Consider the following 14,379-nt stretch of genomic DNA (forward strand, 5'->3'; position numbering starts at 1 on the left):
TCTGCGGGTGGCTCCGATTACATTTCCAAGGCCTGCGGCTTGGCTGCGCTCCCAGCTGGCAAACTTTGCATTCAAGCGTTTCGCCTGCGCCCTCGGCTGGAAGGGGCCGCCTCGCAAAAGCCGAGGCTCTGGCCCGGCCTCTGGTTTTCCTGCGAATTCCCGCAGCCTCCGGCTCCAGTCTCCGGTTTCCCGGGACTCCGGCTGGTCCGGTGAGCGCTCGGGCGGTCCGCCCCTCCCGGAGGCTTTCTGAGCTGCCAGAGCGCAGCGCGCGGTTTTCAGAGAGGCCCCGCCCTTCGCGTGGCTACCGGACCGCCCCCCCCCACCCCCCCCCCCCCCGCGTGCCTCCCGCTGTCGCGCGGCCGTCGCCTTCGTCGCGTCACTTCACACCGCACAACCACCAGGGAAAGTCACCAGGGGTGCGCAGCGCCTTTTGATCAACACTCACCTCCGTGGACCCAACACCCTCCTCTGACTGGTCCAATCAACACCCACTTCAGGCTGGCCTACTCACCACCCTTCTCAGGTTGGCCCAATCAACATCCACCTCAGGCTGGCCCAGTCAACACCCCCCTCTGGCTGGCCCAATCAACATCCAGCTCCTGCCGCTCTGATCAACACCCACTTCAGAATAACGCAATCAGTACCCGCTTCAGGCCGACTGGGCGGGGCCTGGTTTGTCACAGGCCTTCCCTCGTCTTCCGGGACCCGCGGCGGGGGCGTAGCTACAGATCGAAAGGCGGGACTTCCTGCCCAGCGGAGCATAACTTCCCTAGTGTGCCGGAACTCCTCACAGATCGAGGCTGGAAGCCAGCGGGCGCTCTGCTTTCTTGTGAGCTCTGAGGCGAGTAGAGGTTTGAGCGTCTGGTGGCGTTCAAGCTGTCGTCGCTAGACTTCTGCCTTGGTCGCCTCTAATCTCGGCCCTGGAGATGGCGACGTACACCTGCATTACCTGCCGGGTGGCGTTCGACGACGCGGAGGTGCAACGGGCCCACTACAAGACGGACTGGCACCGCTACAACCTGAAGCGCAAAGTGGCCGACATGGCCCCGGTCACCGCCGAGGGTTTCCAGGAGCGGGTGCGGGCGCAGCGGGCCGTGGCGGAGCAGGAGAGCAAGGGCACGGCCACCTACTGCACCGTCTGCAGTAAGAAGTTTGCCTCTTTCAACGCCTACGAGAACCACCTCAAGTCCCGGCGGCACGTGGAGCTGGAGAAGAAGGCCGTGCGGGCCGTGAACCGGAAAGTGGAGATGATGAACGAAAAGAACCTGGAGAAAGGCCTGGGCGTGGACAGCGTGGACAAGGATGCCATGAACGCGGCCATCCAGCAGGCCATCAAGGCTCAGCCGTCCATGTCTCCCAAGAAGGCCCCCGCAGCGCCGGAGGAGGAGCCCAGGAGCCCCGTGGCGGTGGCTGATGGAGGACGTGCGCCTCACGACCGGGACCCGGCCGAGAAACCTCCCCGGCTCCAGTGGTTTGAACAGCAGGCCAAGAAGTTGGCAAAGCAGCAGGAGGAGGAGGAGAGTGAGGAGGAGGAGGACCCCGACGAAGAAGGTAGTGGCTCTGTTGCGGGGGGCGGGGAGGAGGTGAAACTGACGAGTGAGGGTGGTTGAGATCCTTTCCCAAGTGACTCGTCGGAGCATCAGGCCCGCAGGGAATTTTGTCTGTTTGGTTAACTGTGGTAGATTCAGGGCCTGGAAGCTTATCGGGGGCGTTATTTAATAAATAGTTATTTAATAAATAGTAGAATGAATTGATGACTTCCGTTTTGAAGGAGAAGGCATCGAACACACGCATGGGGTGGGGGGGGGGGGCGTGTTACCGCGCACACCAACTGCGGCAGGGTGTGTGATTCTGCTCGGTTTCTAGTTATGATGGCTTCGCACTTAATTCAGTTAAGACAGCAAAGTGAGGGGTTCAAAATGCAGGGGTTAACCTGAAATGTGGAGCTGGAGCCTCCTCCGTTTTACGAGATGTTTATTCCTTCCTGCCCTCGTGGCACGTCCTGTTACTACTGATTGTGTACGTAGAGGCCTAGGAAGGAAGTACAAGGAGATTCCTGCATGCTGGAAAAGAAAGCGTAGGGAACGTTTTAGCGCCACAGATTTGTCCGTGTAACTTTAGCTAACGCCGAGATCGTGAAAGAGGGTTTGTCCTGCAAGTGGCATTCTCCAGGCCCGAACGGAAGGCTGCTCTGCCTCATGCTTGGGAGTCTTTGTGGTTTCTTCGCCGGCAGTTACCAACCACCTTGTTAAACTAACTTTTTGTTTTTCAACTCTCTGCCTTGAAGATTGGGAAGATATCGATTCTGATGAGGAGTCGGAATGTGAGGATGCTGAACCAATGGAGGAGGCGGAGGAGCCGGATGCGGAGGAGGGGGAGGCTGGGGGAGGCCCCCTCAGTGGTGCTATCCCCATAACGGACTGCTTATTTTGCCCCCATCATTCAAGCTCCCTCATGAAGAATGTGGCTCATATGACCAAAGTCCACAGCTTCTTTATTCCCGACATAGAATATCTTTCTGATCTTAAGGGACTGATTAAATACTTAGGTAAGTACAGTAGTTTTCCTTTTAATGAGCAAATGCCACGTTATTGGGGGTCAGGTTTTAGGAGAACATTTCGTTTTTTGTTTCTCATCGATGTTTGATTTAGTTATCTGCTTATTTTGTAAAGATCAAAAATTTGATGCGTGTTTTTTGAATCGCAGAGGTACATTGTGAGCTTTGACCTGGCCGCAGAAAGCTGCCCTTGTGTTTTGTCCTCCACTTATTTTTCCAGGAGAGAAAGTTGGCGTTGGGAAGATTTGCTTGTGGTGCAATGAGAAAGGGAAATCCTTCTACTCCACGGAAGCTGTACAGGCACACATGAATGACAAAAGCCACTGTAAGCTCTTCACGGACGGTGATGCTGCTTTGGAATTTGCAGACTTCTATGATTTTAGGTAAGTCTGTCGTGTGCAATGTGAAGCCAGGTGGGGTCATCACACTTGAACCTAATTGATAGCGGTGTGCCTGTGCCTGATGCATGTGCCGTATATGCATTACGGCTCTTTTAACACTTCCGTGTGGGGGACTGTTCCGTGTCATTTCGTCGATAAGAAACTAAGAGTTGAGCCCACACATCTAATAAAAGAGATCTGATAAAGAGAAGATCTCAAGTCCAAACTGAAGTTTGTCTGACTTGAGAATTTCTTTTTCTTTATCGGTGGTTTAAATGATCAGCAGGTCACTTTTGCCGGCCCCCTTGTGAACAGAGGGACCGAAGTGAGATTTCATGTTTTGGTTTCCCTGAGAGTCCTTGAATCACAGGCTGTCTCCTAAGGGAATTGAGTTGGTTGCTGAACTAGGCCAGTCCCAGGCTTTCGATGGTGAGATTATCCCATAGGTGGCTCACCCCTTAACTAGAAAGTCGGATAATTCACGCATGATGCCAGGAACCTGTGGCAAGCACTTTTGAACAGCTGTAGTGTCATGATACTTAGGACCTAGCACAGGTGTGCTAAACAAGCAGATGTGTGTAATTACCGTGCCAAATATCCACCGTCTCCAGATACATGTGTTCAGAAAAGTCCTAGCCTTTTAAATTACCCTTTTGCATTTTCCTCCTGATTTCTCACTCTTGTCATCGAGGAGAAGTTTTTCATTCAGCCGTGTCGGTGGCTATGTAGTGGTATCCCACTGTGGTTTTAATTTTCGTTTCTCTGATGTTACCTAATGTAGTTGAAAACTTTTTTGTATTAATTGGTCACTTGGATGTCTCTTGTGAAGTGCCTGTTCAAGTCTTTTGTCTGGTTCTTTATTGGGATTGGGTGATCTGTCTTATTACTAACATTTTAATGTGTAATTCTCCAATTTATTTTCTATGTGTATTTGAGAACATGTCTACGAACATAAAGAATCTTCTGGAATTGCACTGTCCAATAATGGTAATTACTAGGTGCATTCATAGGACTATTTAAGTTAATTAAAAATCAAGTTAAAAATGTAAAAATTCAGTTGTTTAGTTGTACTACCTACATTTCAAAACTCAGTGCCTAAAAGCACATGTGACCAGTAGCTACTTTATTGGACACACAGGCACAGAAAGTTTCTGTGGTCACAGAATCTTTTCAGACGGCACTCTCCTAGAAGTTGTCTTAGAATGGCTAAATTCGGGAGAGCAGCATCTCTGGCACTACCTTCTCCTCCCTCCTACGGAGAAACAAATAGGTGAAAGAATTCAGTTGGAGGCCATTTGCTCAGTCATTTGTGTGTTTTTTTTTTTTTATAAAGAAAATTTTATATTTACAGCGAATTTGAGCAGAAGGTACAGAGATTTCCCATATAACCCTTGCCCCCCGACACATACATAGCCTCCCTCATTGTGGACATCCCACACTAGTGGTACATTCCTGAGTGATGACCTTACATTCGTATCTCATCATCGCCAAGTCCGTAGTTTACGCTAGGGTTCACTCTTGGTGTCGTACATCTTCTGTTTGGACAAATGTATAATGACCCGTGTCTACCGTTATTGTATCATACAGAGTAGTTTCACTGCCCTGAAAATCCTGTGGATTCCGCCTGTTCTTCCTTCCTTGTCTCTTCAGACTGGCTTCTTTCACTTAGTAACGTGCATTTAAGTTTTCTCCGTTTCTTTTCGTGGCTTGATAGTTCATTTCTGTTTAGTACTGAATACGGTTCTGTTTTCTGGATGTACCACAAGTGTATTTATCCACCCAGCTACTGAAGGGTGCTTTTGTTGCTCCCACGTTGGGGCAATTATGAATAAAGCTTCTATAACCATCAGTGTGCAGGTTTTGTGTTGTTGACATGTTTTCAGCTCCTTTGGATAAATACGAAATAGCACGATTGTGGATCCTGCGGGAAAAGTATGTTTGGCTTTGCAAGAAACCCCCAAGCTGTCTCGGAAAACGGCTGCACCATTTTGTGTTCCCGCCAGCGATGAGTGAGGATACCCATTGCTTCACATTCTTGCCGGCATTTGATGTTGTCAGTGTTCTGGATTTTGGCTGTTTTAATAAGCGTGTGTAGTGTTATCTCTTTTTATTTTGCATTTCCCTCATGACATGATGTGGAGCACCTTTTTACATGCTTATTTGCAGCCTGTATATCTTAGTGAGGTGCCTGGTGAGGTCCCTGCCCCATTTTCAAGTCTGGTTTATATTCTTATCACTCAGTTCTAAGAGTTCTTTACATGTTTTGAATAATGATCCTTTATCAGATGTGTCTTCTGCCAACATTTTCTCCCAGTCTGTGGCTTGTATTGTAATTCTCTTGACACTGTCTTTCCCAGAGAAGTTTTTCGTTTTAGTGAAGTCCATTTTACCAATTATTCTTTTCGTGGATCGTGCCTTTCGTGGTACACATAAAAAGTCCTCACCGAACCCTATCTAGATTGTCTCCCATGTTATATTGTAGTCATTCTTATAGTTTTGTGTTTTACGTTTAGGTCTGTGATCCATATTGAGTTTATGGGTCACTTGCACACTCTGTCTTACAGAGGATGCGACCAAGTTGGCTTTCCTCCTAAACGTTTCAGCTTGCCGTGCCTGCAGCGGTTGGTTCCCTGCGCTTAGGTAGCCAGTGGGTTTGCCGGTTTGCAAACATGATTTGTCTTTTAGTCAAATTTGAGGTATTAGTCTTTTTATTAATGCCATTATTAATGCCGCTGTTACAGGAGTAGCTACCCAGATTACACGGAAGGGGGGCAGCCTGATGGGACTGAGGACTTACCCTCCGAAAAGACATTAGAATATGATGATGAAACCATGGAGCTGATTCTGCCTTCTGGTAAGTATGTTTGGCGAAGATGGCATAACGCGGGTGAGATGATTAGAGAGGCATGTTCCCATCAGTTCTCTTCCGTACTGGAGGAAGTCGTTACAGTTTTATGTTCTCAGGTACATAGTAATGAAGGTCTCCACTTAGCTCTGTGTTGGCTGTTTTGTTTAAATTAGATCAGTGTTTTTGCTCACTTCTGTTATGATTTTGAATGCTTTCATCAGTCATCTCCTTTCAGATACAGAGACGTTTTCTCTTTGGTTCTTTCTTGTTATTATTGCCTCATTTAGGTTTCTCTTGTTAATGTTGGCCGTACTCTTATTCTTTGAACTGATTCCTGTTTCCTCACGTTGCTCAGACTTCCAGGTAGTCTGGCACGGGTGTATCGGGCTGACAGCGCCTGGCCCAGTTGCCTGTTTATTTTCTAATTGTGGCAGGGAGGCTCGGAGTTTGAGTTCTGCCTTCTACTTTAGGGAACAGGATTTGACTGATATGGTGGGGATTTATCCCAGGTGGGGATTTATCCCAGGTATGAAAAGGTGGGGGGAGAAAAAGCCACGAATATGAGAAGCATCTGCTGTTGTTTACAATGTTATGATTAGCTGATAAGAACAGGAGAAGCTACAGAAGACCGTGGGAAGGAAAGGGAATGGAACAGAAGAGCTGACAAGATCCTAATAATACGTGGTATTTACTGAGCACTTAGCATGGTAGGTGGATACATTATTTTATCTTTAGGAGCCAGTGAGTTGGATTCTGTTATCCTTATTCGACCTGTGAGCCAGCCGAAGCTTAGATAGGTGGAGTAACTGACCCAAGACCATAGACCAGTCAGGGAAGCCTTCTCCACTCCCCCCACCCTGCCTTGGGAGATTTGCAGTGATGCTGCGTAGGAGCAGCTATCCTGCTCATGGACACGACTGGGGGGAAGAAGCCATCTTATGTTACTGCTTTTCACAAGGAGTATCACTGCTTAGGTACAGACAGCCCTCTTTAATTCAGAATAATAACCTTTTAAGGCTAAGGACAGCTTTAGAGTATGACAGTAGAAGAAAAGGGCATGCGGAGCCTGTCTTGAAGATATAGGTCTCCTTACAGTGATAAGAAAGGTGTGGAATGCACAATGTCGTGGCCTGTGCAATAAACAGTAGCAAAACCAGCCTAGTTATATCACAGAGAACCTCTTCTAGTCTTCCTCTGGTGAAAATGCCAGTACATTACATCAGAAATGAGCTTCCTAACTTCATTTCTAAGACTATGACCATCTTTTTTCGCTCCTTATTTCATTAGCATCCACTTCCTTGACTGTAGAGTGAGATTACAACACTCTTTGAGTGAGTTGAATAAGGTGATCCCTTGTCAAGCAGTGTCTGGCACGTCACCATGAATGGTGGCTTCAGTTTGCATCAACTGTAGCCTGGTACCTACCAAAATATGCACAACAGTGAGCATAGCCTATTTAAGAAACAGAGTCTATTCGAGAGAAATTTTCATCTAAACCTAGAATTTTGAAACTTAACTAGGGATTCTCTTTTTATTTTTTAATCTAGAAAACACATTTTCCTAGGATGATTGCGTTTTCCAAGATTAACCAAAGCCAAAAATAGGCATCATCTTAGGATACTCTCTTGGGTCGTCTCCCACACTGGAGCGATTACGAAGTACAATTCCTAAACAACCCTTTCATATTTTTCTTCTTTGTTTCCTGTTTGACATTTGTCTATGTCACCATTACCGCTTCCTAAATGGCCATCTGCAATCTGATTTCTGTTCAGCCACTTAGCACATTCTTCTTAAGACAACCAGTCTGTTTTCTTTTTCCCTCTGGAATTCTTCCAGGGGGAGCCATTGTTTTTCAGGTAAGTTAGGTTCTCTAGCTGCTGCCCTCTCCCCCCCCCCCGCTCCAGGTATCTATTCCTTTACCTACCCACTTGCAGTTTCCCTCCTCTGAGTCTTTGCATGGGTGATGCCTCTGACTTACTGCTACTTGTCCTTTAAGACTCGGGTCCACCCCTCCATAAGCCCTTTGGAACTCAGCTCCTGCCCTGAGTATGGAGAGTCTCCTCTGCTCCTGGGGCACTTGCCAATCTGTTGTAACATTTCTCTCACTGCTTTGTAAGTGCTGGCTTGCTTGCCTGCCTTCCCCCATTACTTTTGAAAAAAAGATTGCTTCTTCCATCTCACCACAGGGCCTCCGGCACACATGAGCCAGATGATGTTTGTTGACTCAGTGACTGAGAGGTTGGAGGCGACTTTAAAAGGAAAGCAAGGTTGATTCCCTTGGGCCTGCCATAGTGTAGGAGAAGCAGGGCAGAGGGAGCCGGTGTGGGCTAAGGGGGGGCCCCGGTGGCTTGGAATCATTGGTCTGCAGGACTGTGCAGCGGGTTGCTTTGTCTCTGCATCATCGTGCAGTCCAAGGAGAAAGTGAGAGCGTAGGCACGGGAGGGACAGAGAGAGGGACAGAGGATCCTAAGCAGGCTCTGCTGACAGCAGAGAGCCCAACGCGGGGCTTGAACTCAGGAACCACAAGATCGTGACCTGAGCTGAAGTCAAGTCGGATGTTGAACTGACTGAGCCGCCCAGGTGTCTCAAAGAAGGAAGTGGCGTGAGATTAATTTGAAGGTCCAACTTCCCTGGTCTTTAGAGCCAGGGTTTCCTTGCTCAGTGCTACTGGTCCACCTACTGAGTCACATTATTTTAAAGTACTGGATAATAAACCCCAGGACAACTTTTTTATATCAGACTTGGAAGTAGTAAATTACAGTAACTGGTTTGGTGTTAGTGTGAAATACTGTACTTTTAGCCACACTCAGGAAAGACCTAACCCAACAGCCAGATAACCTTACCCCACAGGTTCTTAACCAGGCCGTACACATTTTTTTTCTGTGAGTGTGTGTACTCTCCTGGGTAAAGGCTGTGCAGAGTCTTAGAGTCACCTGTGTGGCCATGAATGCCTTTTTAAATTGAACAGCTAAGTACAGTTTTTCAGGGTAAAGGCTGTAGTTTTTTTATTCCTTTATTTCCTTCCTTCCCTCCTTCCCTCCTTCCTTCCTTCCTTCCTTCCTTCCTTCCTTCCTTCCATTCAAAAGCATGCGGGAGCAGACAGGAGAGGAAGAGGGAGAGAGAATCCCAAGCAGGCTCCACATGTAGTGCGGAGTCTGACATGGGGCACAATGCAGGGCTCGATCTCAAAGCTGTGAAATCAAAGTCAGACACTTAACCTATTGAGCCACCCAGGTTCCTGAAGGCTATAGTTTTTTTTTGTTTTTTTTGTTTTAATTTTTTTTTCAACGTTTTTTATTTTTGGGACAGAGAGAGACAGAGCATGAACGGGGGAGGGGCAGAGAGAGAGGGAGACACAGAATCGGAAACAGGCTCCAGGCTCTGAGCCATCAGCCCAGAGCCTGACGCGGGGCTCGAACTCACGGACCGTGAGATCGTGACCTGGCTGAAGTTGGACGCTTAACCGACTGCGCCACCCAGGCGCCCCATGGCTATAGTTTTTAAAAGCACTTGTGACCCGGAGAGGATTAAGAGCCACTAATAAAAATATCTAAATATATGTTACTCTGTACCTTCATGGATCTTCCTTAGTGGCTGATTGCTAAGACCTTATTATGGAATTTGCTTAAATAATAGCAAAACTTAGCTTTCTTAGTGAATCAGAAACTGCTAGTATTCTTCTGAAATTTCTTCCAGCTATACTGATATCTTGCTTTTCATGTCACCCATACTTCCATCATCTTATATTAAAAATTAGTCCTCCTTCAGTTGATCCTCATTACAGTGAGACACGATGGTTTATATTCCATTGGTTTGCCCTCCTGTCTTAGTACTGGTTTGGGAGGTTTTGTAATGAGCCAAGGGAATGGGAGATCTCTGAATAAGCACTGTAAACATGTAGCAGTATTACAGCAGTATATTCAATCACCTGTTTATGTCTTTGAGCAAATTTAGCATTCAGAAACCTTTTCAGTTATGCTCGGTTACTTGACTGTTAGTGTAAGATGTTAGCATGAAGCTAAGTCGGGAAGGATTCTAGTGTGGAGAGCTTGGTGATACTTCATCAACCACACTTGGTAGAGTCTGCTTTGAACTGGTTTCAAAAGCAGTAGTGGTGATGTCTTCAATCTAGTTATTTCAGATCAAGGAGATGATCCCAGAGCCAGTGACAAAGAGCATCCGGTAGAGGGCACTGTGAGCATTTACTGCAAAGGCTGTGGTCTGGCTCTGTTCCTTGAGTTTGCTTTAGTGTTCTTCAGCTCCCGTGGAGTAAGTTGGTGTCAAAGACACATCCAGTTAGCTGCTGAGTAGCCAGATGAAACTGTTGGTGGATCCACGGGAATACATAATGAATCTTAGGAAAATTACCATTGGAGATATTTTCTTTTCCACTGTCTAATGTCTTCAGTTGTAGGATTGGACAGTTTTATAAGTGGTTATTGCTACGATGTAAGGTAGATGGACAGATTGTGGTTTTACCATAACTAAGACGGAACCCATCTGTTATTTACTGGGCAGTCACACTGTGTTCTAAAAATAGTTTTCCTTGATAGGGCCTTCAAGTTGAGCTGCTCTTGGCACATTCTTGGGGCTTAATGTCAGGTACTCACTGTCATTGACACAGGGCAGGGGTAGCTCTAATCTGTGTGTTTTCAGTTCCCCCGCTGGCTGTCAGAAACCTTGGTATTGAGTTATGAAACCTTTTCAAGGATGTTCTTCAATAATACATATTTTTCCAAATGCTGCTTATCACTATAAATACATCGGTTGATTTTGTACTAATGACCGGCACTGTCATGTGATGATTTTGAGCACTGCAGACCTGGAGCATCCTGACCTGTTCTTATAAGTAGAAAATTATAATAATAGGTTTTCCTGCCATAGCAGCTCTTCGTTTAAGCTTGAGTCTTTATTCATTGGCTGCATCTTATTTCTTGTGGTTTAGGAGCTTTGTTAACTCTGAGGCCACCAGAAGAGCCAGGTTCAAGGAAACATGTGTTCATCCATACTGGTAACCAAAAACCAAACCATCTTTGAATTGAAAGGTTTCTTTGCATTTCTTTCTCTTACCACAAAAACAGTCATGACAGTAACTACTTTTCTGTATCTGTGTAGCAAGCAAACTGTTTTCCAGGTAGCTTGCCCTACGGGTAGGGACTTAGAATAACCGGACCGAATTTTTCATGTAAATGAACGGTCTGGATCAATGTAAAACTTTCCTAGCAGCTGTACACGTGGTTCTTCCGAGCCATGTTTCCTCTATTCATTTTCAGTGGAAATAGCTGTTTCATGCCTTGTGTATATGCTCTTGTCGAATTTCTACATGTATACGTCTGTCTGGGAAGGCGCCTGATTAATATTCTTGTGAGGGAAGTGTATTTAGTGTTGTATTTAGCAAGCTCTCAGGTAAGGCTGACACCACTGTCCCAGGATCACCTTTTGAGAGCCACTGCGCTGACGGAGCCTGGAATTAGCCCTCACTGAAGCCCATCCCCTTCCGTTTCACTTGCTGTGAGCCTAAGGGTCAGCACACTTTTCCTATAAAAGGCTCCATAGTCCATAGTCATTCACCTCTGAAAGCGTGATTGACTTGCATAGTTTTACCAGATCCTTCTGGATAAGCCCAACCTGGAGAGGGAATTCAGCTGACTCATCCTTTAAAATTGTAGCTCACCAGGTGAGTTCCATCATTTAGAAAATAACAGGGCAGGGTTTCTCAATGTAGTGACCTTTTAGGCCAAGTAAATCTTTGCTGTGGAGGACTGCCCTGTGCATTGTAGGATGTCCTCTAATATCCTTGACCTCTATCCAGTAGATGCTAGTAGTCCCCCTCCAGCTATAACAACCAAAAATGTCTCTAGTCACTGCCAAATGTCCCTGGAGGTAAAATCATCTTTGTTTGAGAACCACCACCGTGGAGAATTTAAGCAAAAGAAAGGTGGATTGATTCTTGTTCTAGACCTAGACCGTGGCTTTTAAACTTAAACATCATTATTGTGTGCTTTATATTAAAAAACAAAAAACAAGTTAAAGTCCCTTATCTCTTTCTTAGGGCCCTATTAGCCATATCAGTGAAAGTTGGCATGTGAATTTCTGGAGAGGCATATCATATATAAGTATATAAGTACAGGATGCTGAGATTTCACGTGACAGTGACTTGCCATTCTCTTTTTTTAAAAAATCCCTCTACTTTTTTATTTTCTGTCTTTACTTCATTTTTTAATATGCTACTTCATCTTTCTTTAGCAGATAGAGCACTTTTTCTTCTGGCTTCTCCATTTTCCAGCTAGATACCCTTAGAAGTCTGATTTGGAAAGTCCTTGCTCTGTAGCTCTACCTTGAAAAACTATCTAACTCGGCATTTCAATATTGTTTTTTTTGAAAAACAGGTGCCAGAGTGGGTCATCGCTCCTTGATGAGATACTACAAACAGCGATTTGGCTTGTCAAGAACTGTGGCTGTTGCTAAGAATCAGAAGGCCGTGGGCCGGATACTCCAGCAGTACAGAGCCCTGGGGTGGACCGGCAGCACAGGTGTGTTGATACGACCGTGGACCAGCCTGGGAACTCGGATCACAAGAACGGGCTTGGGTGAAGTCCTTCCCATTTATGTTGTCCTTGTGGATCCTCTCTAGAGGAAACTTAACTTCTTGGCTCAGGGGGCTTCCATTATTACTTGATATGCTTATGGCAAGAAGCCCAAAGCTCCATTCGTTAAAAACTTCATATTCCTGGCCCAGTAACTTTCCAAAACAGAATACAGATAATAGTTATAGACATGAGTACTTAGTAATGAGCAAAGATTGAAATTATCCTGGGGGTTATACAAAGGAATTAACTAGTATCCTTGAGGGCAAATTGCTTAAGCCATGGATTCAAACATGACTTACCTGATATACTTAGAGGTTCTTAAATGATGAGCAGGAGTAATTTAAGTAACTGAAGCCTCTATTGCCTCATTTATAAAACTGAGATGATCATAAGGGGACCCACCTGGTAGCGTTGTGTGGGTTGACTGTCATAACGCGTGTATGATGTAGTATGTTGACGTCATAAAGGCCGGCAGTCACTCCTTTTTGTAGTTTTCCCATAGAAAAGGTAACAAGAGCGGAATAAAGCAGGCCACCGGAATTGTTAAGCTTTGAAACCTCATCGGTATGAAATTCTGTAAATCTGTTCTGATGTGTCTGCTAACATGGAGTCCTATCCTTAGATCTGCAGGGAGAACACGGGTCCACTAAAGGACTGTGGGGAGGACAAAGGAGAGCTCCCTTGGGAGGGCGTGGGAAGCCCTGGGCAGATAAAGTCCGTGTTAAATGCCACGGTGTTCATATACGCGTGGTTTCCTTCACTGTGGCTGCCTGTGAGCCACGAGGCCGCTGAAATCCAGCAGGCACTGACTGCATCTTATTTTCGTCAGGAACTATTGTCTGCCTCACTTTAGAGTCTCCGTCTTTCTCTGTCACCTTTGGTCAGCGGGATTTACCTGGGGCTTATAGATCCTTCCAGGTGACGAAAACTAGAGAGGCTTATTCCAGAGAAATGGGTACATGTACAGGTTGTTCTGTGCAGTTCTGGGTGCGCATAACCCCTCACGCCCGTTGCATGGCGACCTCTTCTTTAAATATAAGAACCAAGTTTCACCCAAACTAGCTTTGAGCTTCTCTGTAAAGGTTGTTTTTTTTTTTTTAATGTTTATTTATTTTTGAGAGAGAGAGAGAGAGGGAGGAAGAGTGAGCCCTAGCAGAGGAGGGGCAGAGAGAGAGGGAGACACAGAATCCGAAGCACGCTCCAGGCTCGGAGCTGTCAGCACAGAGCCCGATGCGGGGCTCGAACTCAGGAACCATGAGATCTTGACCTGAGCTGCAGTCGGATACTTAACCGACTGAGTCACCCAGGCGCCCCAAGATTGTCTTTTTTTCTGATCACAAATAACCAGCCTTTGCCACGTGTCCCCTTTCCAGCCACAGGAGCTGCTCTGATGCGTGAGCGAGACATGCAGTATGTCCAAAGGATGAAGTCAAAGTGGATGCTGAAGACAGGAATGAAGAACAATGCCACCAAGCAGATGCACTTCAGGCCCCAAGTGAGGTTCTGAGTGTCTGCCCAAGGACTGGGTGGTCTGTCCCTTGCACAGGTGTCCTTGCCCGAGGGCCAGGGGAACCGGATTGTGTGACAGCCCCTGTTTGCTGCTACTTCTCCCTGTACTTGATCCGTTCTGACCTGGTAATAAAAGTCAGAATCTCATTGGCGTTTAAATGTCATTTTTGGACAGGGTTCACAGGTTATGTTTTCACAAAGTGAGTGGTGTCTCTGCTGGGCTCTGGGACCCAAATTACTGGCTAGTAATTGTCTCACTGCCTCCGCTTTTACCTGACTCTGCCTGTCGGATGCACATGGGAAACTCGTGGGTGACTCGTCCGCTCCACACTTGGTTTAATTGGCTGCGGGGTAGCTTACCACGTCCTGGCACCAGGACTTCCATAAGGGCTTGGAAGATCCTGGAGCAGCTAAGTTGAATGTCACTCGTTTGAATGTGTCATGGCTCGTGGTGTGGAGGAAGTCGCTTTCATTGTGTCCAGATGAAGTTAGACA

At 46.4% G+C, this 14,379-nt stretch overlaps 1 protein-coding gene across 1 annotated transcript; it reads left to right on the top strand.

Annotated features, from left to right (window-relative positions):
- The first annotated feature begins 428 nt into the window (after window positions 1-428).
- Window positions 429-14,031, top strand: ZNF622 (zinc finger protein 622). The gene is made up of 6 exons (XM_047851443.1): window positions 429-1,551; window positions 2,288-2,548; window positions 2,778-2,940; window positions 5,679-5,791; window positions 12,175-12,318; window positions 13,749-14,031. Exons 1-6 carry the CDS (start codon window positions 927-929, stop codon window positions 13,880-13,882), a joined length of 1,440 nt encoding a protein of 479 aa, XP_047707399.1. The 5' UTR covers window positions 429-926; the 3' UTR covers window positions 13,883-14,031.
- The last annotated feature ends 348 nt before the right edge of the window (window positions 14,032-14,379 follow it).

The sequence above is a fragment of the Prionailurus viverrinus genome, chromosome A1 (genome assembly GCF_022837055.1).
Source record: "Prionailurus viverrinus isolate Anna chromosome A1, UM_Priviv_1.0, whole genome shotgun sequence".
Lineage (NCBI taxonomy): Eukaryota > Metazoa > Chordata > Mammalia > Carnivora > Felidae > Prionailurus > Prionailurus viverrinus.

Excerpts from the sequence above, each read along its gene's own strand:
- ZNF622 (XM_047851443.1), top strand. The coding sequence starts at position 927 with ATGGCGACGTACACCTGCATTACCTGCCGGGTGGCGTTCGACGACGCG. Across the intron at positions 2,549-2,777 it reads GGGACTGATTAAATACTTAG|GAGAGAAAGTTGGCGTTGGG; the intron begins GTAAGTACAGTA and ends TTATTTTTCCAG. Across the intron at positions 12,319-13,748 it reads GGGGTGGACCGGCAGCACAG|CCACAGGAGCTGCTCTGATG; the intron begins GTGTGTTGATAC and ends TCCCCTTTCCAG.